Here is a 27,201-nt window from a genome sequence, read left to right as displayed (position 1 = left end):
GGGAGGTGAGTAGGAGCAAGGGCTGCAGGCCGGAAGGTTCCCTGGAGCAGGGCGCCCCCTTTATATCCGATACCTCCAGCCTCAGCCCAGCTCGAGGGGCGTCCTGGCGGCGTCAAGGCTGGCCACCCTCTCAAGACAGTCTGCACTCCCTCTGCCCGCTCACATAGGAGATACTGTGCAGGGGACAAGCAAGGCCATTCAGGGTCACCCCTAAGCAATCACGGGGGTGGGGGTGGGCTTCCAGAAGCCAGGCCCGTTTCCCAAGGGAGCGGAGTGGGAAAGGGGATGGACCTAGTGCTGCCCCCTCGATGCCGCCGTCGGGAGGAAGTGGCTCCCTCCTCCCGCCCCTTCCCCCAGGCTCGCGGGGGGCCAGGATTCTCGTGATTCGCGGTTGGTTCCACAGGCGGGACCTTCGTCCATCCGAGGGGCTGCGAGGGGCTGCGGGAGGCCCCAGGCCAGGCTCGGGCCTGCGGAGCGGGAGGGCCGGTTGGGGGGGAGCCAGGAATCCAGAGGGAGACGCACAGACAGGCGAGAGCAAGGACCAGGGGACCGAGACCCCGGCCGGCGCGGAGGCGGGACGGGAGTGCGTTGGCGGGAGGGCGGGAGGGCCGGAGGGGCGGGGCCGGAGGGCCGGGCGGGGCGCCGGGCCGGGCGTGCTCGCAGTTGCAGCGGCGGCCGCGGGCGAGCGGACCGCGAGGTGAGAGCTCCCCGGGTGGGACGCGCCCCCTCTTGGTGCTCAGCCCTTCTCCCTGCGCCCCAGCCCCCCCGAGGAGAGCGGGCCCCGCCACCCTGCGGGGACCCCGCGGGATCCCAGCCCGTCCGCAGGTGCCCTGGGTCCTACGGTTTCCCAGCGCGGGGGAGCAGTGGCTTCCCCGGAACCCCCGCTTTGCTCAGGCGTACTAGAACCCATTGCAGGGGGCGGGGGTGTGGGGGGCCGGAGAGGACACTCGCGGGAACTGGGAGAGAAGCCCCTTGTGCTCAGTTGGCTCCCCTCGGAAGTGGAGTCATGACTCCAAGGACTACCCGTTCGCCTGGAGCTCGGGCCAGGTGTCTTCACTTCCTCACAGCCGGGCAGCGGCCGCAGGTGAGGAGGTGCCATCCTTGTCTCCCTCCTACAGGTGAGGAAACCAGGACTCAAAGACGGCAGCCACTTGCCTTGGGCCACAAAGGAGGCAGAGCCAGGACTTAAACCCAGGTAGGTGTGAACCCCTAAGTCCATTTATACCTCATCTCCGTCCTGCCCCGTCCCCACCCCAGACTGCAGGGAGAGAAGTGGCAGGGGGTGGGGTGGGGGGGGGGGAGTGAGGAGAGGGTAAAGCCAAGGCTGGGCATCCCAGGAGGAGGCTGAAAGGAGCCAGCCTGCCTGTCCCTGCAGGAGGAACCCCTAGGGCATCCGGTCCTTCACCTGGGTGAGGGGTTCGAGAAATTAGAATGGGGGGTTGGGGCAGGTTAAACTGCAGGAGTGGGGGGAGCGGGGCAGCCCCCTCCAGGAACTGCGAGGCCTTCACTTCGCGCCTCCTCGGGGCACAGGAGGCTCTGGTGGGCTTAGCCGGGGGACTTTACCTCTCCGTGCCTTGGTTTCCTTCTCTGTCCCCTGGGGTCAGACAAGGTACCTGCCTCACAGGATTGCTGAGCAGATTAAATGAACCGATTGGTGTTAAAGGCTTAGCTTAGCGCCTGGACCTAGCCGTAACCCCCTCCAGCCCCATGTCTGCCCCTCTGGGAGCACTGCTCTGTCCCAGACACCTTTAACCTGAGCCCAGTCAGAGCTCTCTGAGATCTGCAGTGTTTCCGGGCAATACCACCTGCGGCTGAAGCTTCTTGAGTAAGACCAAGACTCGGGGTGGCAACTTCTCCCTGCTCTGACGCTTCGTAGGAGAGGCTGGTAGGAGCAAGGGTTTGAAAGCCTTTGGGCTGCAGCTTACACAATTCCAGACCTGCTCTGCATTCCCCAGGCCCTCCCCCACCCCTGGTTTAGCAAGAAGGAGGAAGCCCAGAGCATTTCTGCTATCTAATCTGCTCTCCTCCTGGTCCTGACGCCCAGGCCCTCAGCGGGTCCTACCCCTCGGCATGCTCTGTACCTGGCCATTCCCACCTCAGCCTCCCGGATCCTTGGCGTTGATCGGGCCTGCTTGAGTCTGGCCTCTCCTGTCCTGTCACTCTCCTCTCACTTAGCTACCTATTGTAGCCACACTTCTCTCCTTGGAGATGTTGAGTTCTCTGCTCCCTCAGGGCCTTTGCACGTGCTCCTCCTCCCCACCCCACCCCCCACCCCCCGTCCTGGGAATGTTCTTTCCTGCCATCTTCTTGAGACTTACCTCCTTGCACCTCAGGACTGCCACAAAAGATTCAGAAGCCTGCCCTGCCCACCTTACTGCGGGGGCCACATTTGCCCGCTCTCTGTTGCGTTACTGTCTTTGCTTCCCGCGCTCAGCCCTGGATCCTGTTACCTTGCTTGTGTGTTTCCTTGGTTCCCCGCCTGTCTCCCCGGCTCAACTGTCAGCCTGCCAGAGCCTGGACCTTAGCTTTGGATTCCCTAGAACCTGGCACTGTCTGTACCGGGCACATAGTAAAAGTTCTGATAATTTTAAACAATTGCAAGCAGTGTGTGCAACCATCAGAGGTCTGCCTCACGTTGCTTAACGGCATTCTTTCTACATTTCTACGCTGACCTCAGAATTGCCATTCCTCCCAACTGCCCACGGCCTCTCTGAGCTTCTCCCTAAAACAGGGCCTGCCACTGTTTCCAGGTTCTAGTCCTAATACCCACTTTGCTTTAACCGTTTTTGTCCAAATTGCAAGGGATTTCTTTTCAGATATAGTTCCCCCAAACCGTTCAAGTCAAGGATGTGATTATTCTGAAGGCACATGCCGCTTAAGCACCAGACAGCTGTTTAGAAAAATGATCCCCAGCAATGTGTGCAAGTTTTTCTACGGTCCTACAAGCATTGGGTGTTCTTGGTTTTATTTGTTTTGTCTATTTTAATGGGGAGGTCGTGATAGGTTTACATTTTCTGTTGCTTGAGTTACTGAAGCTGGGTCTTTTTCAACGTACACGCGGGCTCTGTTTCCTGTCTTATGGAGGGAGGAACTCTCAGAGGGCACCTTCAGTTTTCCCTTCACCTTCACTTGTGGTGATGGTTCCACTTGAGCCCGTCTTGTGAGAGCAGAGTCAGGGCCCCCAGGGGCTGGGACAGGAACTCATGGAACCAAACTCTGCTGGTTGCAGAAACCGCTCTGCCAGTCAAGCAGCAAGAGAAACTCTTTGAGAGTCCATCAGCACGGTACCGTGGGGAGAGAAAGAACTCTTTTTTTTCTTTTTTTAAGTCTTGGTGAATTTTTCTTTCCAAAACGGTAATTTTTAAAAGTATAAAAGGCTCACACAGTGTACAGGGTTATTCATTGAAACATGGGGACACGAAAACAATTGGGAGACAGCCTACATGTTGATCGCCAGTGGGGCTACACGTATTCCCCCCGGGGAATCCCGGGCTGGCATCCCAAGCAATGCGCTTAATCGCCAGCACACTGACACGTGAAGATCTCTGAGATACTGTATTAGTCTCCTGTGGCTGCTGAAACAACTGACCACAGTTTGGTGGCTTAAAACAACATAAATATATTACCTTAGCCTCCTGGACGGTCAGGTGTCCAAAAGCAGTCTCCGTGGGCCAAAACCAAGGCGTGGGCAGGGCTGTGTCCCTTCCGGAGGCTCTGGGGGAGAGGCTATATCCTTGATTTCGCAGCTTCTAGAGGCTGCCAGCATCCCTTGGGTCGTGACCCCTTCCCTTCCGTCTCCAAATCCAGCAGCACAAAACCTTCTCATCTCCCTCTGGCTCCAACCTCAGCTTTCACAGTCCTGTCTCCTTGTGTGCATCTGATTCTCCCGCTCTGCTTATCAAGACCTTTCTGACTACATTGGCCCCACCTGGGGGTCTCCGCATCCCTATCTAATCCCATCTGCAAAGCTCCTTTTGCCAGGGACAGTGGCCTACATCCAGGTTCTGAGGAATAGGCTTAGGATGTGTGCATCTCCAGGGGGCCATTATTCAGCCTCCCACACCCTGCAGGGAAATAAGCAAGGTTCCCAGCAGAGTTGGACTCAACGTTTGTTTAAAGGAAAAAGAAAGAGAAAAAGAATAAAATCTGCATGTGCTTGCCAAGGCCGCATAGGAAATGGGTCAGAGTGGCTGCTTCTGAGAAGACTGGGTAGAAGGAAACTCGCTTGTCATAGTATACCTCTTTGTATTATTTAAATTTTTACTACATGCATGTGTCACTACGTTAAAAATAATTTTTAAGAAGTGACACACAGTCATTGTAAGACTTCAGACTGTCCAAAAGCTGAGAGAAGGGAAAAATACCCACCCCACTCCCGAATCACTCCTTCTTTCTCCAGCACTAACCACTGTGAAGAGTTTGGCTATATCCTTGCAAACTTTTTTTTTATGTTTTTTTTTAAAGATTTGATTTATTTATTTCTACAGAGAGGGGAAAGGAGGGAGAGAGAAAGAGAGGGAGAGAAACATCAATGTGTAGCTGAGCTGCCTCTTGCGCGCCTCCAGCTGAGGACCTGGCCTGCAACCCAGGCCTGTGCCCTGACTGGGAATCAAACTGGTGACTCCCACTGCTCAGAATGTACCTTAACTGCACCAAACTCCTGTTGGTGGACATGTGGATTCTTTGCTGCTTTCCAGAACAATCTCAACACTGCAATCTATATGTCTGGGTGTTTTTTTTTAATTGAGGTGAAATTCATATAAAATTAAGCATTATAAATAGTTCAGTGGCATTTAATGCATTGACAACACCACCTCTATCCAGTTCCGGAACCTTTTCATCATCCCCAAAGGAAGCCCCCGCCCCGTTGAGCCCTCACTCCCCACTCCCCCCTCCCCTGCTCCCTGGCAACCACCATCTGCTTTCTGGCTACAGTCACACGTTCTGGATGTTGCATGTCAGTGGAATCCTGTCCTCTGGGATGTTTTGTGTCTGGCTTCGTTCACTTAGCATAATGTTTTAGAGGTTTGCTGACTCTTCATTTTTATTTTTATTTTTTATTGAATTCTAAATGACACACAAGACTGTATTAGTTTCAGGTGTATAGCAATGGTTCTATGTTTATATATATTATAAAAGGTATTTCGTTTCTTTCTTTCTGTGGCTGGATGGCATTCCATCATATGGATGTAACATCCTTTTTTTAATTTTTTTTTTTACAGATTTTTATTTATTTATTTTTAGAGAGGGAAGGGAGGGAGAAAGAGAGAGAAACATCAATGTGCGGCCGTTGGGGGCCATGGCCTGCAACCCAGGCATGCGCCCCAACTGAGAATCAAACCCAAGATGCCTTGGTTCACAGCCCGCGCTCAATCCAATGAGCTACGCCAGCCAGGGCAAGGATGTAACACCCTTTATGAACCTGTGTACATGGTACCGGACACTCGAGTTGTGTCCACCTTTTGGCCATGGACATTTGTGGGCGTGCATTTGACCGAGTACCTGTTTCGGCTCTTTCGGGTACATACCCAGGATGTATGTCCTTCTCCATACACTTTGAGCTTTACTACTGACTAATTTTCAGGCACTTAATCAAGCTTAAAAAGTATTTTAAAAACACGTAAGGAAATATGGCGAAGCACATGCTAAGGCGAATGACCGCAGGATGACAGATCCGGACAAATGTTTTACTGTTTTCCAGATCCGGAGACGACGGGAACATGGCTACCTGGAACGAAAAGGTAAGATGACTCGGGAAGCCTCTTGGCCTTGGCCTTGACCTTGACCGGCCTGGAGAGCGCTGTCGTGCGGCATTTCTAACAGGGTAGAGGGGAGATGCCTCTGAGTTCCAGCTGTTGTTATTAGTCAGAGAAAGGCCGATGGAAACAGCTCATTCTTTCCTTCATAGTTCCCTATTAAATTAGGCAAACCAAAAAAGCAAGTGGAAATGCTCGATGCTGGGCAGGCTGTGGTGAAGCCGCCCCATTCCCAGGCTACAGAGGGGCTGGGCCAGCCCACACAGCTGTCCTGGAGGAAAGTGAGATGGTGTGTATCAGGAACCATGGAAGTGTTTGCGATCAAACATGGTCATCTCACGTACGGGAAAGGAAATCACCCATAGAGACGAAGAAGAAGGGCAGTTAACTCATGGCACCCTATTTCCTAGCACGTGAAGACATCGTTGACCGTAGCTGCACCATTATGTATGGGCTGTGAAGAAGAAAGAACAGGGCCGCCGTTTATTGTGATACAATACGACAGCTGACGCTGAAACCGGTCAGTTGTAAAACACTCAGATTTCACAAATGTGAAAATGTGAGAAAATGTGGTCTTTGAATTGGCGATAAAGGTGCGGGAAATGAGGATCAGAAAACGCAGGCGTGAGAGCGGTGACCCCTTGGTGCGTGTCTCGGCCACTAAAAAGGTATCAACAAGTCCGATGCACGCAACTAGTGGGAAAGGCAGGGTACAAAGTCTCCTGCGGTCTTTGACTATAACTGTAAAAGACATTGGATTAGGGAGAGAGGCAGGTAAGACAGGTAGGTGATGATAAGCTTGGTATGTTTGGGATTATTATGAATTTATTTCCTTTTGCTCATGTTTTCACAGTATCACTACTAAAAGAAATCGATCTAGGGTAAAGGTCTGCTTGCTGGGGTGAATGACAGCAGGTGAACCCGGAGTGGGGGGGGGGGGGGCCAGATGGGCTGGGGCCTGAATGAAGAAGCTAGGGAGCTTCCGGGGCCTGTCACAGGGCTGGGGTGGGCGTGAGGCCACAGACTGCAGGGGAAGCAGAGGCTTGGAATGCAGAACCAGGCCCTCCTGGGGGCTGGAGCCTGGTTGTCGGCACGGGGGGGCTGGCCCAGCGGCACTGTGGGGCGCTGGGGAATATCGGGCCAGGACCACTTGTAGCGAATAAGCCTCTTAACCGATTCAGAGAACAGGTTCCTTTCAGCGCTCTTATGGAGTTGATTGTGTTTTTAAAAAAACTTGTAATAGGATTGCTTTTAGGAGCTTTGTAATTTTCCAGCTCTCCTAGTTTCTGAAAGAAAAACAACTGTATGATAGGAGAAACGGGCGGGGTGTTTAACCATGGTTCAGTCCTGGTTTGCTGTAGCCAGCGCTGCCGAGAGGGCTGAGCCGGCTGGGCACAGCTGCCCTTCTCGGAGTCCCTCTCTGCACCTTCCCCCTCCCTCTGTGGGCCTCCGTTTTCCTCTTCTGCAAAATGGGAACAGTAACTCCCTGCGAAGTCATGGTGAGGATGAAACAAGAGTGAGCGTGGAAAACACTTGGCAGGATGCCCGATCACAGTGAACACTCACACTCGGGGGCTGTGGCCTTGGTCATGAGGGTAAGCTGGGTTCGCAGCCCGTCAGCTGACCTATTTCTTGTCTCATATGATTGCATGACACCAGCCACCTCTGGGGAACATGGGAGCCAGGGGTGCTTAGAAAGCCCTGGAGCCCTTTGGCTCATTTCTCGTGAGGCCTCACGCTGGTGCTCAACCTGGGCTGCGCATGGCAGACCCCGACACCCAGGCCACTGCCGGGCCAACTGGATCTCAATCCTGGGGCCCTGGGGCCTGGGTATCGGGGTTCTTTAAAGCTTCTGGGTGGTTCCAATGTGTGGCCAGGACAAAGAGCCACTGGTTAGACTGTGAGGCAAGAAAAGTGGGTGCCCCAAAGTGTTCATCCTGACCTCTCGCTGGCTGCAACGTTGCTAAGACACTGGGGGTGGGATCGCCCAAATGACTCATTCACACTTGGGATAGGTCTTGATTTCTAGCTGGATAACTTCATTTTTTTTTTCTCCCTCTGCTTTCATTTTCTTTCTTTGCTTTTGTAAACAAAAGAAGGTGGCTCTGGGCCGGGCCACCTGCGTCAGAAACCGAGCTCTGTTTCTCACTGGCTGTGTGACCCGGGGCATGTGGCTTGGCCTCTCTGTTCCCAGGTTCCTCACCTGTTGGTGGAGACTCAAGCCCCCACTTCGTGGAGTTTTTGCAGTGTGGTTTAAAGGGCTTTGCACAGAACTCAGAAATGGCAGGTGCTCCAGTTACGATCACTGAGATTTCCACGGCTGTAGATAGTATCTCCCACATTGTGCCCACCCAGCCTCACGATTGCCTTGCTGGGTTGGCAGAGTCTTATCAAGACAGGAGGGACCCTGACCCTGCAGGAGAAGGAGAGAAGTGATGCAGTGCCGGGCTCAGCTGGTGGGGTGGGGGGAGGGGGCTACCTGGGCTGCCAGCCTGGCCCCTCAGTGCACAAGCAGCAACCTCCTCCCCCCAAAGCTGGTCAGCTGTCACCGGTGGTTGTTTCTGTGAACCTCAAACTTCCTCTCCACCCTAGAGAAGGAAAAACTGTTACGCTTATTTAAAGACTTCCCTGATTTTAAAAATAGGCATTCCTCAGAACACAGATCCCCAGGGGCCGGGGGTGGGGGAGGGGATCTTCCTGCCAGGGATGCAGCCACCCGCCAGGTGTGTGTTTGGTGGGGTCCTGCAGGGTACTGCCTGAGCAGAAGCCCACCTGGCCTCTACCCTGATGGGGGCGACAGACTCCCAACAGACACAGACAGGTGGACCTAAACCCACTGCAGCGGGGAGAGGAGCCTGGTCAGCTTCCTGGAGCAGGGATGCTCCGGGTGCTGGAGAGAGACCTCCTGAAGGGGGGGAAGAAGCCGAATGGCTAAGTGGAAGAGCAGTGGGAATTTCAGGCAGAGGAGAGTTACAAAGGTCCTGTGGTTGAAGGAACTTTCGGAGTGCAGAGGGCTGAGCAGAGACATAAGGCCCTGGCAGAGAGGAGGGTGGTGGAAGGCACGATCAGACAGGCAGACGCAGGCCTCGGCATGCAGAATGGGCCTCTGGCAGGCCCCTGGGTCTTTATTTTTAAGAGCAGTGGGAAGCCAGAGAAGAGTTTCTAAATAAGGGAGCACATCGGAGCTCCCCAAGTTCACCCCAGGTTCAACGTTCCACTCGGGGAGCTCATAGAACTCATCATACAGTTTGACGGATGGCTGTGATTTGTTGCAGCAAAAGGACACAAATTAAAATCAGCAAAGGGGGAAAAAGGTGCATGGGGTGACGCCCAGAGGAAACCAGATTCCAGCTAGGGTCACACAGGCCACATGAATTACACCTGCAAAGACCCATGTTATTTCTAGTAAGGTCACATCCTGAGGTTCCAGGTGGCTGTGAATTTTAGGGCGACCACAGTTCAACCCGTGACATCTTCCTGGCACGCAGCTGTCCAGCCACTGGCTGCCTGGCTTTTTCCAGGCCACCTGTTCTAAAGAGTCACACAGCACCGGGGGCAGATCCTAGTGCTGCCGTTTTCCAAGTGTGTGACTTAGGACGTGGCACCTCCCTCACCAAGGCCCAAAATGATGGCCTGGACCTCAGAGGGTTGGGTTAGGAATGTACACGAAATGGCGCCTTTCAGGAGCTTAGGGTTATGCTAATACAACGAAGAATACCACCAACAATGAGTAATAATAGATGCCGCTACAGTTGTGCCTTGTGGGAGGTTTGGGGGTGGGGGTTTGGCTTATAAGCACATCAAGTCCCCAAAAGTTGAGCTCTGAGAAGGAACAGGAAAATGGGGAGTTACAAGACATTGGGCCCCGGGAATCGGGAATTGGCTGAATTTCTTAAAAAGTGCCCTTTTCTGGATGACCCTGTAATAGGGGCTTCCCCTCTGACAGATGCAGCCTCGGAGCCCGTAAAAATAGATGTTCCTGCGAACCAGAGTGTCGCAGGTTCGATTCCCAGTCAGGCCACATACCTGGGTTGCAGGCCACGGCCCCCAGCAACCACACACTGATGTTTCTCTCTCTCTCTCTCTCTCTCTCTCTCTCCCCCCCTCCCTCCCTCTCCCTCTCCCCCTTCCCTCTCTAAAAATAAATAAATAAAACCTTAAAGAAAAATAGATGTGCGTGAGGACACATTTTCTCCACCTCTCCTAGGCCCGTTTTTCTCCTCTCTCCCCAGCTGTAGCAGTTGCTCCGGTACAATACCTGTCATGTGTAAAAGCGGGGTGAGCCCCTGTGGGGTTTTTGGTTAATTTGTCTATCAGATATTTGTTGAGCCCCTCCCTGTGACCGAGGGAGGAAGTGTGGGCCCCCCGCCCCCCGAGTTGGCAGGCCCGTGCCGGAGACAGGCAGCTCCGAGAGGCATAGTGCTCGTGAGCGAGTGGCATGATAGGGAAATAGAGGAAGGACCCTCGGCCCAGGGGCAGCGGTTAAAGGAGGCCTCCCAGGGGAGGTAGAATCTAGGTGTCTGTGAGGCCTGAGAGAGAACCGGGCTGAGACAGGCAGAGGGTGCCCGGGGCTGGGAGGAGACCAGGGCCTGGGGAGGCCCAGAGAGCTCTGCCTTTGTCCCGGAGGCAGCGGTTGGCAGGCATGGGGGTGGGGGCGCTGAAGGCAATCGTGGGGGCAGACGGGAAAGGTGGGCAGTGGAGGAAGGGGATTCTGGCCACCACTGTGGGGAGGAAGGGTGGGGCAGGAGGCCGCATGGGGAGGCTGGTGCAAGTGTCGTGTTGGTCGAGGGGGGTTAGACGGAGAAGAGGTGGAGGGTGAGCGGCGTTGAAGAGGTGACATCGATGAGCTTGAGGGAGAGAGAGGAGCTGGGGGTGGCTGTTGGCTCTGGGCTTGGGCAGCAGGATGGCTATGATGTCACAGCCTAGGGGCACATGGAGGAAGGAATGGATATGGGGAAAGGATAAGAAGTCCATTCACTTTAGCCCTGCCTGATGCTGTTCAGTGGATTGAGCCTTGGCCTATGAACCAAAGAGTCACTGGTTCGATTCCCAGTGAGGGCACATGCCTGGGTTGCTGGCCAGGTCCCCAGTAGGGGGCGTGTGAGAGACAACCGCACATTGATGTTTCTTTCCCTGTCTTTCTCCCTCCCCCTCTCTAAAAATAAATGAAAAACTACACAAAGAAGGTCGTTCAGCTTGGGTCACAGCAGACTCGGACACGATACCTGACATGTGGCTGAGACTTCGAGCGTGAGCAGCGTTGAGAACACAGGTGTGCGGAGCCCGCCAGAGCGGGGAGAGTCACCCTGCCCCAGGACAGGGTCGGGGTGTCAGGGACTTCAGATGGCGTGGGGGCAGGGACATGGTGCAGGACCCTGAGAAGGGCAGCAGCCAGAGAAGGAGGGGGGAAGTTGACAGGCGAGGCTGTTGAAAAGAACTGAGTCAGCAGCAGTGTGGCAGGGCGCGGCGGGGCAGTCACGCAGGCGGGGCAGTCACGCAGGCGGGGCCCGCAGTTGTGGGCTCTCATAGGAAGGTGACCCCAGAGCGAGTAGGGTCAGGATGCGGTGGGTTAATGCAGGGGAGCGGCAGCTGGGGGGTTTCCAGTGCCAGGGGCCTCTGCTCGCCTGGGCTCTTGGGGCTGCAAGTGACAGCAAGGGCTCGGTCCATCAGCTCATGTGAATGGAAAGGCTGGCGGCTGGAGGCCGGCAGGAGGCGACAGCAGAGAAGTGAAGCATCCGCAGGTGACGTCGCAGCCTGAGGGGTGGGGGTGCGAGTTTTCGAAGTTGAGGGAGAAAGAAGGCGGCGGCTGCAGAGGGTCGCTGCAGCAGGCCGGCCGGGCGCGGAGGGCAGGCCTCTGCCTCCCTCTCTGAGTCAGCCCTCCCTTCCGCCGCAGCGGGGAGGCCGGGGTGGGCAGTGGATGTCAGAGACCCGGCCACGTCTTCACGGCAAACTATATTTTGGCCCCTTTCTGGAACTTTTCTGCTTCTGAAATGACAGGATTTTTTTTTTTTTTTTTTTTACTTAAAACCAGAGTTTTCTGCTCCGCTGGGCGCTGTAAATATTTTCATCCCAAATTACTAAAAGTTGCCTCTTTACTGACCACAAGGTTTCAGAAAGAAAAATTTCCTGTCCTGCAGAATATAAATGTGGTTGTTGCAAGGCGCCCGCAGGCTCCCACCACACTGAAAACTAGCACCAGAGGCTCCATCTGCCAGATGAGGCGTTTGGGGAAACGTGGCCAGCAGCCACCCAGGGGGCCACAAGGCCCGCCCGGCCCTTGGCCAGCCCTGGGAACCCAGCGGTGGAGAGTCCCACCCGAGATGAGCCGCACTTCCGCCCAGGAGGCAGGCCACCAGCGCCCTCAGCCGACCCCGTGAGGCCCCTGTTCGAAGTCGGGGGTCAGGTGAGACTCAGCCGATGCAGACTGTACCTTCATGGACCTTAAATGCTCGTGTGGAGTGGGAAGTAATAAAGAAACAACCACACACAAAAAATTTCCAGTTAGAAACTGTGATAAGGGCTCTCAAAGGGAAAAGTAAAGACTATAAAGAGAGGCTATAAAATTCAGAAGGGCTCTGACTTAGACTTTAGGGGTCAAGGAGGGCCTCTCGGAGGAGGGGACATGGCGGCTGAGGCTTCGAGCACGAGGAAGAGTGAGCCAAGCTCAGAGAGGAGAGAGAACATTCCGGGTTGAGGGAAGAGCCCGCATGTGGCTTGGAGGCGGGGAGAGTAGCATGTTGGAGGGACAGAGGGCGGCTGGCGTAGCTGGAGTGTGGTCACGGGGCAGGAGATGAGGCCAGACCTCTCAGGGCCACGTGCATCATTGGAAGGATCTTGGATGTTTATTCAAAGAGCAGAGTGCAGGGGCAGTGCTACGGTCAGAGGTGAGGGTTTATAAGACCCCCTTGGGCTGCTGGGTGGAGAATGTGCCGGAAGAACTGGACGGAAGGAGGGGGATGGCTCGGAGGCTGTTGCAGTGTTCTGGACCAGAGGATGGAGGCTTGGCCGAGGTGGTGGCGGAGGAGGAAGTGGATGGTGGGGGCAGGAGAAGAGAGCCAAACAGGCCCCAGGATTGTGGACGGGGGAGTCAGAAGGTTCACTCTCGGGAGGTGGTGAAGGGGCCACCAGCTCTCCTTGGGTGTCTTAGCACCTGAGGACGTCTCAAACCAGGGGCTCCCTTTTACACTCAACACGTTCTTTAAGATTTAACCACATTGCAACATTCATTCAGTCACTTAAATACCTGAATGGTTTTGTGTCTATTACATGCAAGGAACTATGCATGGCAGGAAAAGTCCCATTCTTTCTCATGGAGCTCACGGTCCAGCTGGGGAGGCAGATACTGAACAGATGAACACACACATGCATAGTGTTGAACAGCAGTCAGTGCACATGGAGATAAATGGAGCAGGATAAGGGGAACGCCGTGCGACAGGGGAGGGTGGCGGGACAAGCTCTCAGAGGAGGTGACATGTGGGCAGAATCCTGGCCTAAAAGAAGGTACGAGCCACGCAGATGTCCCAGGGAAGAGCATTCTAGGGAGAGGCTCTTGGGTCTGCTGGAAAATCACTTGAGGGTTCCAAGGACGGAGCTGAGACACGATCTCATTTCTGTTTGAGAAAGTTCGTTCTGGTTGCTGCATGGAGAGTAGACTCCGGGAGGGCGGGGGGAGCTGCTGCAAGAGATGGCAAGAAATGATTGGTGGGAACCAGGGATAGCCATGGAGACGGGCGTAGCGAGTGATCTTACCTGGAATGTGGTTTGAAGGTGGAGCCAACAAAATTTACTGGTAGGGGCAGATGTTGCGAGTGAGAGAGAGGAAGGTCAAGAATGATGCCAAGGTCATTGGCCTAAGGAAGCAGGCCAATGAAATGCCGTCAGCTGAGATGGGGGAGGTTTGGGCGATGAATGAATGCTGTTTGGGACATGCAAGGGTTTAAGATAGCTTTTAGGGCCTTGGCCAGTGAGGCTCAGTTGGTTGGACCATCATCCTGTAAACTGAAAGGTTGCGGGTTCGATTCCCGGTCAGGGCACGTGCCTAGGTTGTGGGTTCAGCCCCTGGTCAGAGTGCATACAAGAGGCGACCCATGGATGTTTCTCTTTTACATCGATGTTTCTCTCCCTGTCTCTCCCTGTTTCTTCCCCTCTCTCTCAAATCAATAAGCATGTCCTGGGGTGAGGATAAAAAAAAAAAAGATAGATGTTAGGTAGCTACTGGTGATGTCCTGTAAACAACTGGTATCATGTCTGGAGTTCGGGTGAAAGATTAGGACTGGAGACAGTGTTGGATAGTAACACACCCTCGATACAGAGAGGGCTTTAACCCCCCACTGCTGAATTAGGCCCCCTAGGAACGAGGTCCGGAGAAGAGAGGCAGTCACAGGCCCGAGCCCTGGGAATGCAAATACTTCAGTGTAAGGCCTCCTCTCTCGGGGGGGTGTCCAGCCTTTGGGCGTCTCTGGGCCACACTGTGAGAAGAAGAGTTTTCTTGGGCCACACGTTAAACACGTTGCGATATGTAATCACAAAATCTACCCATTTCTTTGGGGTTTGATGCTTTCTTGAAGCAATTTTTCCCTGTCCTGAGGTCATGAAAGTACTTGTCTGTATTTTGCTCTTAAGACTTTTGAAGTTTTTTAAAAGTACACTTATCTCTGTTAATGCCTCTGAAATAGATTCTGTGTGTGGTGGGGGATGGGGCCCTTTATTTATCTAACCTCGCTGGCCCTTCCCACGGACCTGGGCTGCCACCACTATCACACCCAGGTTCCCACAGGGGCCTGGGTCTGCTTTGCACTCTCTTCCCCTGCTCCTCTGACCACATTGCCTGTTCTAGTGCCCATACCCAAAAGTCTTCATTATTGAACCTTACTTAAAAATATATTTATTTATTTATTTATTTTTAGAGAGAGGGGGAGGGAGGGAGAAAGAGAGGGAGAGAAACATCAATGTGTAGCTGCCTCTCACGCGCCCCCTACTGGGGACCTGGCCTGCATACCAGGCATGTGCCCTGACTGGGAATTGAACCAGCGACCCTTTGGTTCTCAGGCTGGCACTCAGTCTACTGAGCCACACCAGCCAGGGCCATCATTGAACTTGATAAAAAATGTATTATCTGGGTAACAAGGGGAGGGTTCTTTGCGTTTTGCTTTGAAGTCATCTGTCTTTAAACAGCCATCCACAGTGTATTTAAAACCTCGCTGGCTAAACCTGGGAAAAATCCATTTACTTCTCACCTTTCTAGCATCCATCTGCAGCACGGAGCAGGGTTGGGGGAGTTCGCTTTTCTGTGAAACTCTGAGAAGCTAGAGTTTCACAGAAAAAAAGAAACTTTTACTTTTGGCCTCCCCTCCCTCTTCCAACTCTCACCTCCGGTTCTTCAGGCTGTGATGTCTTTGAACCATGAGCCTGTTCTTCCGTCCTTCACACGTGGGCCTATGGCGTGTATTTTGTCACTGGGCTGTAGTGCCAATGCTGTTGGTTACTGCCGGCCAGACCACAGCGACAGGCCTGATGGGGTCTGGTGCTTCCTGTTGCCTCACCGGCACTGAGAATCTGGTTTCCAAAAATAAAAGCACAAGAAACCACCGTGACCTCACAGACTCTGTGCTCTCTCGGCGCCCTGAGCCCCCGGGACTTTTCGTCACGTCTGTGGCCCGGCCCAGCCGGGGCCCCGCTCCCTGCCAGAGAGACCGGGGTCCGAGTGGTCCGGACGGGCTCTGCGGGCCGCCCTGCTGGAGCGCTCACTCTCTGTCCCCTCCCTTTAGACAGTCACCCGCAGGGCCAAGGTGGCTCCTGCTGAGAGGATGAGCAAGTTCCTGAAGCACTTCACCGTTGTCGGCGATGACTACCATACCTGGAACATCAACTACAAGAAATGGGAGAATGAAGAGGAGGAAGAGGAAGAGGAGGAGCAGCCGCCACAAAACCCCAACTCGGCCGAGGAGGGCAGAGCTGCTAATCCGAGCACAGCCCCCGCCGCCCCGCCCAAGCGCCCCCTGGACTTCAGGACCACGTTGAGGAAGCTCTTCAGCTCCCACAGGTTTCAGGTAGGTGGGCAGAGGCCCGAGGTGCCTGGGCTGGGGCACAGCTGTCAGCTGAGAGTCACAAGGCCGGGGTGGGGGCCCATCCGGGGCCACGGCCTCATTCATGGTGCACGTGACCCCCGAGCACTGACCATGTGCCAGGTGCCCGGACAGCACTGGGCACCCAGGGCAGGTCCCATGCTATCAGGGATTAAACAGATCATAAACAGATCATGATCTGATAAATGGCTAAAGAAAATGTGGTCTGTCCCTAGTCGGCCATAAAAAGGAACAAAGCCCTGACACCGGCTACCACGGGGGTGAACCTTGAGAACATGATGCCGAGCAAGGGACACCAGACACCAAAGGCTGGGTATTAAGTGACTCCATTTATGCGAAATGTCCAGAACAGGCCAGCCCGTACAGACAGGGAGCGGGATGGTGGGAGTCACAGGTAGGAGGGAGGGAAGAGTGGGCGGTGACCGCATGGTGCCTGCAGGGCCCCCGTTTGGGATGGTGAAAATGTTCTGGAACTACGTGGTGGGTGGTCCCACAACCGTGGGGATGTACTGAACGCTGCCGAACTTGAGGCCAACTTTCAAATGCTGCAAATGGTAAATTTTGTGTTATGCAAATTGCCCCCCCCACACACACACTCACCAAGTAGATTAAAGGGTAAGCATGGGAGCCAGAAAAAAAACGTGCCTGCGTTTGCTCAGCCAACGCTGTGTGCCAGCCCTGAGGTGACAAGAGGGTCCCCTAGAGGGTCCCACGCCTCACCAACTCGTCCCCGTGGGGGCCTTGGGCTCTGCTTGTGCGGGGCGATGCATGAAAGACCGACCGGCCGTCACACACTGCCGACTGCCAGGCGTGGTCACGGGGAGGACAGGGGAGGGAGATGCTGGACTTCAGAGAGCAGCAAAGGGCGGGGGGCTTCCTGCAGAGTTCAGGATCTGCCCTCACATCTTCTGGCTGTTGAAGGCCCAGTGCAGGTGGAGTCTGGCCGGCCCTCCGAGCCCCAGCCTGCAGCCCTCAGGTGGGCAAGCCCATGATGTGTAGAAGCGTGCCTGAGTCCCGAGAGAAAGCAGGAGGCCCTTGTCAGCCCAGTTGCCAAGTGGAGCCCTTTTGGGGACCCTGGCCCAAGACAGTCCGGTTCCTACCAAGGGCCCAGGTCCTCTCTGGAAGCGGAGGGAAGCAGCCTTCGCCTCTCCCGTCACTGACTTTGCTCCCGGATAAAAAAGGAAACACTGGTTTTGGGCGTTCATCGCTGTTGTGTGGCTGACAGAAGGAACACAGGCCCAGCCACCCAGCACAGCGCTCTGCTCTGCGGCTGTGACGGGAAAGGAAACGTGGCATTAAGTTGTTGGGGTTGAAATCCCAAACCCTCAATTTCAGGAGCGGAAGGAAGGAGCCAGCTTCCTGCCAGCTGCAAGGGGAGCCCTGGCCCACGCCCCTCTGGGAGGTCCCCCCTCTCTCCTGACTCTGCCCACCAAGCCACATGGGCTCGGGCTGGCCCCCTGAGCTGCGCCCCCCAGAGACACTAGTACTGGGGAAAAAGAAGGCTGACTGTCATAAAATAAGTAGAGATGTTTATCCATTCACCTAACAGTCATTTCTTAGCACCCACGGGCTGGGGACACAGTGGCCAGCATGGTAGACACATCCCAGCTTTCACTCACTCAGAGGATTCCATGCTCAGTGAGGCAGTCATTCCAGAAATCACCCAGACAGAGGCTAGCCACACGAGGAGAGAAGCCCCCCGCAGGCACACAGAAGGGGGCTGTGAGAGTCCCGGGGTGGGGGGGACCTGTCTAGGATTGAGGGGCGGGGGGCGGAGGACTGTGGTGGAGGAGGGGACGTTCCACCCCGAACCTGCAGGCTAGGCAGGAGTGAGCTCTGCGGAGGGGAGCGGGAGCTTTCCAGACAGACAGACGGTCCTGTTGCTCAGGGCCCCAGGTGGGCGGGCGTCTGCAGCGGTTCGGGACTGGAGAAGGGTCCACGTGGCACGTGTGTGGTGAGAAGAGGGGCCGCTTGGCAAGAGAGGAGGCTCTGGAGCGCCGTCATCCCTGGGCAGCGGGGTGACCTGGGCAGATTTGGAGAGGGGCTCAGAGTAGCAGCAGGGAGGCCACCTCAAGTGTGGGGGATACAGGTTTGGGGGGTTGAGCTCTGGCTGGAGATCCAGCATACAAGAAAGTTCTGGATCCCTTTCTTAGATGCAATCACCACTGGTTCCACATGGTTTGAGGTGGCCAAGGGGACATGATACGTAGTTTTTACTGCTGTCACTCAGATGGGATGGTACAACCAAGGGAAAAAATACAGGATGTGCGGGGCCCACGTGGAAACCACGGTGGGCATGGTAACCGGGCCAGCGGACCACAGCCGTGAAGGCGGGAGAGCATCATGTTCACTACCGGCTCCCTGCGGCTGGGCCCTGTGCTAAGCACCGCTCACTGCCTCGTGTTATGCTCCGTTGTCGCTCTGGGGTGGAAAATGTGGCCCAGGAGGACACTGGAGCTTGGAGTTAAGGCTGAGGCTCAGCAGAGTCGGGAGCTGTGTGCAAGGTGCAGGCCAAGGCGGGAGCCGGGAGCTGGCCCAGGGCCGGCCACCCCGTAGCCTGCACATGGACCACTGCATTCTGCTGCGGCTGTGGCCGTCTTTGTCAGGGGCAGGGGATGGTATTTGGAATGAACCAGCTTCCCTGAATTCTCAGGATTGTTCTGTGTGTGTGACTCCCCTTAGAAGTAGTCCCGCCTTGTGAACTGGCAGATTCGGGGTTCAGAAAGGCCCAGGTGGGGACCCAGGCATTGTTGTTCTGTGACCTTGAGCCTGTCTGTCTCTCTTGTCAGAGGGGAGAGTCATGTGGCATAAGGTTCGGCATTTCAACGTGAATCATTCTGTGGCATTTATTTAGCACATTTCACAGTGTCGTGCAGCCATCACCACTCTCTGGCTCCAGAGCGTGCTCGTCACCCTGAAAGGGGAGGCGGCCCCCAATAAACAACCCCCTCCCAGCCCGACAACCGTGAACCCTTCTGAGTCTGTAGAGTTTGCTGTTCCGGGCATTTCGCCTGAATACAGTCGTGCAACACACGTTGTCTCGTGTGCCCGGCCTCCTTCACGTCACACAGTGTGTTCTGGGCTCGTGCGCGGTGTGGCGCGGAGGAAAGGAGTCAGCACTTAGTTCCTTCCGATGGCTGAATAGCCAGTCTGTTCTTGAGATTCCTGCGCCTTGGTTTCCAGTCAGACCGCTTTGCTTGGAAATAAGACCAAGGAGGAGGGAAGAAAAATAGGGGAAAAATACCCACCAAGAGCTTGAATCTTTATTAAACTGCTGAGAAATTCATCGAAAAGCAGTTGGCCATGCAATTTCACCATAAACCATGCCATCAAATAATTTCATTGCTGAAATAATTAGCTACAGGCTGAAGTGCTCAAAAGGCTTATCGTCCGTTCTTACGCAGGCCTGAATGCGTAGAATTTCACCCTGAAACTGCAGAAACTGCCAAGGTAAAGGCAGGATTAGCCTCCAGGGGCCGGAGCCTGTGCCCGGGAGAGTGTAAGAGGTGAGGCCCCGGCGGGAGCAAGTGGGGCCCACAGGCTCGCTCCAGAGTGGCGACGGCCACACGACGCTATGAAACGTGCTAAATAAATGCCACGGAATTATTCACTTTGAAGTGCTGAACCTTATGCCATATGACTCTCCCCTCTGACAAGAGAGAGACAGACAGGCTCAAAGTCACGTGGTGTCCTCCAGGGTTCCTCCCATTGCTGCCATTTCCATCACCCCCACATCGTCCCTGTGGTCTCCCTGAACACCGTCACCTCCACCCCGCCACGAGTGTCGTCACCACCTGCGTCGCCATGACCACCACCACCGCTGAGTTCACCCCCTCCCTGTACCCCAGTCCCTTCCACCCTCTTCTGCCAGCAGGTCCGGACATTGTCTGTCTTTTTCTTTTCTTTTTTTGGGGGGGGGGCATTGTATTTCTGACAACTGTTCTCAGTTCTCCATCCGGTTGGGGCAGGTGCCTCGGGGCTCTGGACTGAAGCTGTGTTATGTGCACGGTGGGCAGCGCTGTGGCCCACCCGGGCTGGGCAGTCCCGGGAGGTTCCCTCCACGCCTCCCATGTCTGAGGCTGCACGTGTGTGTTCAATTACCGAGACCCTTTTCTGGGCTCACCCTAGCAAGAGCAACTCACAGAACTAGACAAGTGAAAATGTGCCGGACCTTTTTTTATTACCTGCTTTTTGCCACTTAGGAATTAGCCGTCGGGTTTGAGAGAGGCTGAGAAGCGGGACCGAGTAGGGAAGAGAAGAGCCGTGAGGGAGGGTCCGTGAGTGAGCCCCGTGCAGAGATGCCCTGGCATAGGCGCTGGTTGGAGGCGGGCAGGCAGGGGAGGCGGCAAGGAGGCAGAGGGCCTTCTGCCACTTCTGTGGAAAGGAGCCGGCCCCCAGCGGGCCCCCTGCGGGGTGCCTGGGCTATGGTCAGCAGCCTCCCGTTTTTGGCATTTTTCCCTGGTGGTGCTGTCCCGATGTTTCAAAACCAGCCCTTTAAAGATGGGATGAGGGCCCCGGCTGGGCTAGAGCACCATCCTGATATGCCAAGGTTGTGGGGTCGATCCTGGGGTCGATCCTCGGTCAGGGCACCTACAGGGAGCTTCCAATGAGTGTGTAAGGAAGTGGAACAATAACATGGATACTTTTTTTTTCCTCTCTAAAAAAGAAATCAATTAAATTAAACATGGGAGGCGGGTCTCCATCTCCGTCTCACGGTTTCCCGCTCCTTGCCTCGGCCCGCAGGTCATCATCATTTGCCTGGTTGTGCTGGACGCCCTCCTGGTGCTGGCCGAGCTCATCCTGGACCTGAAGATCATCCAGCCCGACAAGAATAACTATGCCGCCAGGGTAGGCTGTCACCGACCTTCTCATACAGTTTGCTTCTGTGGTCTGCACCCAGCGGGGGGACAGGGTGGGGCAGCAAACGTCCACCCCGAGGCCTCATGAGAGCAGAGTGTGGGTGCTTTTAGTCCAAGGGCAGAGGAAATGTCTTCCTTTCCAAATTGTAGATAAACATTTACTACAAGCAGGAAACTTTCCCGTGTCAACTGATGGCTATCCCAGACCCCTGAGCTGAGCCCGCCTCTGATTCCCGGGGGGAGGACGACCCTTTCCCGCCCCCTGGAGGCCGCGCGCTGGCTCTCCTGTCGACGAGCCTATGGGGTCCCTAGGCTGGAGCCACTGCGGAGGGGGTGCAGGGGGGTGCCGCTGTGAACCCCCTCACAGTCCCTGCCCTAGGCCCTCCCAGACATTCACCCAAGGGGCAATGGATGCCCCACGGGAGACAGCCTTTTTTTTTTTTTAAGTGTTGTTTTTTTTTAGATTTTATGATTTTTAGAGAGAGGAGAAGGGAGGAAGAAAGAGAGGGAGAGAAACATCAATTGGTTGCATCTCTCACATGCCCAGCCTGGGACCTGGCCCACAGTGCCCTGACCAGGAATCGAACCGGTGACCTTTGGGTTCGCAGGCTGATGCTCCATCCACTGAGCCACACCAGCCAGGGCTGAGGCAGCCATTTAAAAACAACAACAACGAAAAAAGAAACTTGAGGACATGCTTTTTTAAAAAAAAAAAATTTCAATTGATAATGTGAGAACGTCCTTTCGAGTGTAAGAGGGAGGGAAGAAAAGAAACGTCCTTCCTGTTCGCGGCCTCTTTCTGGAGGCAGCTCTCAGGTTTCCCTCTGTGGCCAGCCCAGTCCTCCGGGAGACGGGTTTTTCTCTCCTTCTGTTCGTCTCACGGAATCAGGAACGTGCCTGCTGTACTGCTTTGTGCCTCTCTTATTCCTTGATGTTTTATCATGAAAACATGGCAAGTATACATTTTGCTATACTTGCTTTATATCTCTGTATCTTCACAAACACATCATCCATATAATTACTGTCTGACCATTTGAAAGCTTGATATCCTGACACTTCACCCCTAAAAACCTTGATACACACAAAAAGTTCCTTCTCTTACAGAACCATAACAGCATTATCACACCTGAAAAATGATCAGTTTTGTGATATCTAATAGCCAGTTAGCCTCCACTGATGAGCACGGGCTGATCAGGGATACAGTGGGGGTGCAGACTCATTTCAAATTCTGTCTTCTACATCGCGTGGTGGTTCTTTTATAAGGAACAGCTTTCCTTCTTTTTCCTGGGTGAGTGCATGTGTGTGCGCTTACTCCTTGCTGTGGACTCGTGGGGGTTTTTGTGTGTGTACTCAGTGTCTCACAGTCACAGTCATTCTTTTTGGTATTCAGATTGTCCCAGATTCGGTCACGGTCAGCCTCCAAGCAGACTGCTGGGTCCTTTGGACGTGACTCCGTCGTCTTTGAGCATTTCCTTGCTTTCAGGCCCAGGGAAAGCAAGGGGTAGGCCCACGGTGCTGTCCCAGCTGACTTCGAACTTTCCCTGCCCCGGAATGGAAATTGTTACTTTAGTAAAGGCCAGTATTGATACATCAAGATCTAGGAACGCTTTGCTCACCATCTGCCTTGGTGATCATTTCCAGTCAGTCCACATGGATCGGTCTTGGTCTTTCTGACAGTCTGTGCAGTGCTCCATGGGGAGGTACCACGATGCATTTGACATCTGCCCTCTAAGGAATGTTATAATTGTTCTACAAAACATGTAGAAAGTCTTTTGCTTTGCAAACGCTGCTGCAGTGACCATCCTTTCAACACGTCTTCGTGCACACGAGTTTCGCCGCGGGGTAGATTCCTCGCGGTGGCGTCGTCACTGGACCTGAGGGGTCCCTTTGCGTGCATATCAAAGCCCCGTAAGATACGAGCAGGACCCTGCAGCCAAGAAAGGAAGGGTTTACGAAGGAGATGGCGCCATGCTCGGGGTCGCGGGTGCTAACGCTCAAAGACCCGACTCCCCCACGGCTGCCGGGGGATGGACTTGATAGGGGAACGGTCATCACTCGTGGTGTCTGAAGCAGTCAGGGCCGTGGTCGCTCCTGACTGGTTGGCACTAGGGGAGGGGTAGTTGATCGTTGTATCTGGCCTTGCTGTGGGCCACGGAGTCACTGTGATTTTGCAAGGACTTGCTCTGTGAGATCGTTCCGCTTTCCTGGGTCCAAGAGGCTACCTTCAGTTGGACTGAAAACTCTGTCTCTGTAGTCAGCAGACCCAGGACCTTGTTCCCGAGACAACTGGGTGCTGACCAGAACCCCATTGTCTTGAGAGCTTAATGATTAAACACAGCGGGAGGGAGGAGGGCGAGTCAGGGGGCTGCATGAGGCCAGTCTGAGCCAACGGGGAAAATAATCAAAGGAAAAGGCCAGATTAAAGACAATAAGGTTTCTGCTTGGTCACAGCATTGCCATGCCAATAGGCATGGTGACTGTTTTCAATGCTGCCATCGCCTGACTGTCCCTCTAAGAGCAAAGCCAAGTCCTATCTGTGGTGCACCCGGCTGTGTCACCAGCCTGAGAGCAGGGCCTGCCGCCGGCAGGGGTCTGGGGCCAGTTAGTGAGCGACATCTCTTCCTGGCGGCCCGGCAGGCGCACTCGAGGCCAGCAGGTCTGTGTGGCCTGCGCCGGGCTGGCTCCGTCTGCTCTCACCGTGCTTCCTCGTCCCCTCCAGGTGTTCCACTACCTGAGCATAGCCATCCTGACCTTCTTTATGGTGGAGATTGCCCTCAAATTGTTTGTTTTCCGCTTGGAGTTCTTCCACCACAAGTTTGAAATCCTGGACACCATCGTCGTCGTGATTTCGTTCATCCTGGACATCGTCCTCCTGTTCCAGGAGCACGAGTTCGAGGCTCTGGGCCTGCTCATCCTGCTCCGGCTGTGGCGCGTGGCCCGGATCATCAACGGTACGTCTCCTGTGCTCCCCGGGCGCAGGGGGGGGGCGGCGGGCGGGGGGGGAGGAGCACATGCAGAGGCCGCCAGTCGTGGTTTTCCCACGCTGCTTCCCTCCTCCCCCTGCAGTCTAGAGGAAAGGGGAGTCGCCCACTTGGTGTCCTACCGCCACCTCTGTGGCCGTGACTCGACGCCGAGACTTGTGCTCCGAGGGGAACTACCTTTCTCCTGCAGACCCTGCTTCCTTGGTTGTTGGGTGTCTGTGGGAAGGTTGAGGCTGATCCCTGGAGTGTTTTACCGAACCGTGTCCCACCTTGGGAGGGGCACCATCCCAAAGGGCGTGAGGAAGCTGGAAGACACTGGGCACCGGCCAGATCCCGCCCCCTTCCAAGTCACAGCACGCCACCGCAGGATGGAGGGGGAGGCTCTAAGAACTGGGGCGTTTTCCGAATTGACCCACTGGACACTTTCTGGGGACGTAACACCTGCATTGGACCCCGGGAAGCACTGCTTGTTAGTACCCTCCGCTTGTGCAGGACGCCTCTGCCTCAGAGGAGCCACGAGTCTGCGGGACTTTATGGGATGTCGCGATCAGCAGGGGGTCAAGTGTTCAGGTGCAGGCACTCGGTTGCTGCGCGCCTGCTGTGTCAGAGTCACCTTCAGAGACTGCTTTTTAACAAAAGGAGAGTCCGACGCAGAGGTGGGGTGGGGCCCAGGCGGGGCGTCTGCCTTTGGGTGCCGGGCCAGGTTCGAGAATCCCTGCACAAGGCCCCGACACGACATATCGGCCGTGGGTCACTGTCAGGGGAATGAGTGCCAGTGGGGCCCGCTGGAGGTCCCGTCGTCACACGGAGCTCCTTCCCTTGGTGGCACTGTGAGTCCTGTCACGGCCTCCTGAGAGCCCCGTGCCTGCTTGGCCGCAGTGAGACCAGGCAGGGAACGGCCACGCCTGCCTGCCGGGGTGTGGGGCTGCACGGACGGCTGTGCCTGGGGGCGCCGGGGGCGTCAGGGCCCAGGTCAGACGTAGTGACTGGAGTGAAGCCCACTAACAACGTTCATCTGGATCCCATCGAAGGAAATCAAGGAGGATTTTCAGATACAATGGATGACGCTGATGCTAGTTGATTATTTCATTAATCGGACAGAAAGATACCCTGTTAGAGGTTGTGCACAGTTGAGGTAGAGAAACCATGACTGATTCTCATCATAACCAGTCACTGCCCGTTGCCACCATGGGGAGACCTGTCTTTGCACAGGAAGCCAGGACTCAGAGATTCGGTCACTTGCTTAGGCTCAGTGGCAGCAGGACGCAGGACAGGCTGATGCCCGTGACCACACTGCTGCCAAGTTTTGTGACGGACGTGAAAGGTCTGAAGAAGCAACAGGAGGCTGCGCCAGGTTCAGTGAGACAACCGAGAACGTGGGGCTCGGGGCCCGTTGCTCCCGGGCCGCGTGGGCAATGGGTCCGGGCTCAGTCCCTCTTGCTTGGAAAGGGAGGAGCACCCCCAGCTGCGGCGCCATCTTTTCAGGCAGCGCCCCCCCCCCCCCACTCCCCCGTGGTGTGGGCTTCTGGGAGCCGTCAGATGAGGCTGCTGGTGACCCTTCGGTCAGCCAAGATTTAGGTCCTTGCCCGACAAATGACCTGGCCACAACCGTGGGAGCAGAGCTGGGACAGTGATGGGCCCGGCGCCACGCGCCAGCGTCTCCAGCTTTGCACCCCGGCGAACCTTTTGTGCACACGGCTGCCCCACAGTGCCGTCGCCAGTGAGCTCTGTGGCGAGGAGCTTAACGCTCATCAGCTCGGTGATTGTGCCGAAGGACTTCTCAGCCCGTGGGAACGGAAGAGAAACGCTTCACAGCTGTGGAGCTCAGGCGTGAAGTCTGGCCCTCCCCGTTCCGATGCCTTTGACTGGTCTGTCACCGCTCTTCCCAACTGCACACATTCATGAGGGACGCAGAATTCTCTTTTCAAGGGGTTCCGTTAGAGACCAGTATCATTAAGACCCTCGATTATTTTTCAGGGATAATCATCTCGGTTAAGACACGTTCCGAACGGCAAATGTTAAGGTTAAGACAGATGAACATACAACTGGCTGCCAAGATCCAACACCTGGAGTTCAGCTGCTCCGAGAAGGTAGGAAAGCACTCCAGGGAAGACGCCCCACCTGCAGCACAGGGCCCCTCCCCGCCAGGCCTGCGCCCTCCTCCCCAGCACCCTCCCCTTGGCCAAGTCCTCCTGTCCTTTAGGGTCGCTTAGGTATTGCCCCCTCCCAGAGCTGTGCCAGGCGCCCCTCCCCTTGTCCCTGCTCTTGTCCCCTGGACCCCACCTGACTGCACGGCAGCTGCCTCCCACGGGCTGATTCCACCGGGAACGCGGGCCCCCTTCGGTGCCGCGTCCCTGGTGAGGCTCCGAAGGCCAGTTCAGTTATTTGTCTGCTTTTGTAACAACAGGAACAGGAGATCGAAAGGCTTAACAAGCTGCTGAAACAGCACGGACTGCTCGGCGGCGAGGTGAACTAGAGGCGCACGGGCCCCGCTCCGCCCCACGGGCTCGCGCTGTGGACCGGACAGCGGCCACCCTGCCCTAGGGCCGTCCGCAGGGCAGGCCTGGTCTGCCGCCGTTGCCGCCTCCCTCCCAGCTTGGACTCTGGAGGGACACGGTCTTCCGGAGGGCGCTCTCTCTTCCTTGCTGTGGCCGAGAGCGTCCTTCCCCACTCCCACCCGCACTGTGTCACAAACGCGTCATAGGCTGTTTTCTCACTTGAACTTTACTCCTGCTTGGAAATGTACACCGGAGCTGGACAGTCGCTGGGCGCATGTGCAGTTTCATCTCGTCGAGTGTACGGCTTCCACAGCTCGCACGGGCACCGAGGCATCCTTTGCTGGTGGGAGCACTCTGGAAAACGAAAGGAGAAAAGGAAGCCGTCTCCGCTACCAGCCCATTCTAGAAAAGCCTTTTCTATTCCTCAGCTGTTCTGAACGGCCCGTCTTGCGGCGGCTCCCCCAGGGAGACCGTTCTCAGACACCCGGCCCCCTCCTCCACGCCCTCCAGCTGCAGCCTCCGGCTTCCAGGTGGCTCCACCAAATTCGGCCGCCTGACAACATTTTTCTCAATTACTGTACGATTAATGTATAAAATCAACTCTCCTCCCGCCCCGGGGCCCTCCTACTATATTCTTTCCAGCTTCAACTGCTTGGAGCTGCTCTGGGGCGCCCCACACCAGCCCACCAGCTGGAGAGCCTGGTACAGGGATGGCAATTGGACCCGAGACTCCACTGTAATTAATGTGACATTTCGGGGAAGATCCCCTTTGGGGGCCTTGTACTATTCGACTTGCATAAGGCGTTTACACAGTATTTCACTATTTTTAGTACTCATCATTTCAGTGGGACCCGGCGAGGAAAGAACCCCTGCACCGGAGACCGTGAGTGTTTCGGTGGGCACCCCCTTAGAGCAGGGCGGAGTGCGGGAACCGCAGGCAGCCTCAGCGCCTGCGTGACCTCCAAGTCTGATCTCTCTGCCGTCTTCCCGGGGGTGCGGTGCGGCTTCCGCACACGACCCAG

At 55.5% G+C, this 27,201-nt stretch overlaps 1 protein-coding gene and 1 long non-coding RNA gene across 2 annotated transcripts; both read left to right on the top strand.

Moving 5' to 3' along the window:
- Positions 1-443: 443 nt before the first annotated feature.
- HVCN1 (hydrogen voltage gated channel 1) lies at positions 444-27,055 on the top strand. Its single transcript, XM_028528325.2, has 8 exons — positions 444-697; positions 1,119-1,195; positions 5,702-5,741; positions 15,524-15,805; positions 20,585-20,689; positions 23,420-23,651; positions 25,659-25,771; positions 26,089-27,055. The coding sequence occupies exons 3-8, from the start codon at positions 5,721-5,723 to the stop codon at positions 26,155-26,157; spliced, it is 822 nt and encodes a 273-aa protein (XP_028384126.1). The 5' UTR covers positions 444-697; positions 1,119-1,195; positions 5,702-5,720; the 3' UTR covers positions 26,158-27,055.
- Positions 17,876-18,797, top strand: LOC118498042. The gene is made up of 2 exons (XR_004900561.1): positions 17,876-18,326; positions 18,358-18,797. It is a non-coding gene; the product is annotated as an uncharacterized LOC118498042 (long non-coding RNA).
- Positions 27,056-27,201: the final 146 nt, after the last annotated feature.

This window comes from Phyllostomus discolor, chromosome 13, assembly GCF_004126475.2.
Source record: "Phyllostomus discolor isolate MPI-MPIP mPhyDis1 chromosome 13, mPhyDis1.pri.v3, whole genome shotgun sequence".
Taxonomy (NCBI): Eukaryota; Metazoa; Chordata; class Mammalia; order Chiroptera; family Phyllostomidae; genus Phyllostomus; species Phyllostomus discolor.
Note: the sequence above shows the minus strand (reverse complement) of the source record. Positions and strands in the feature narration are given on the sequence as shown.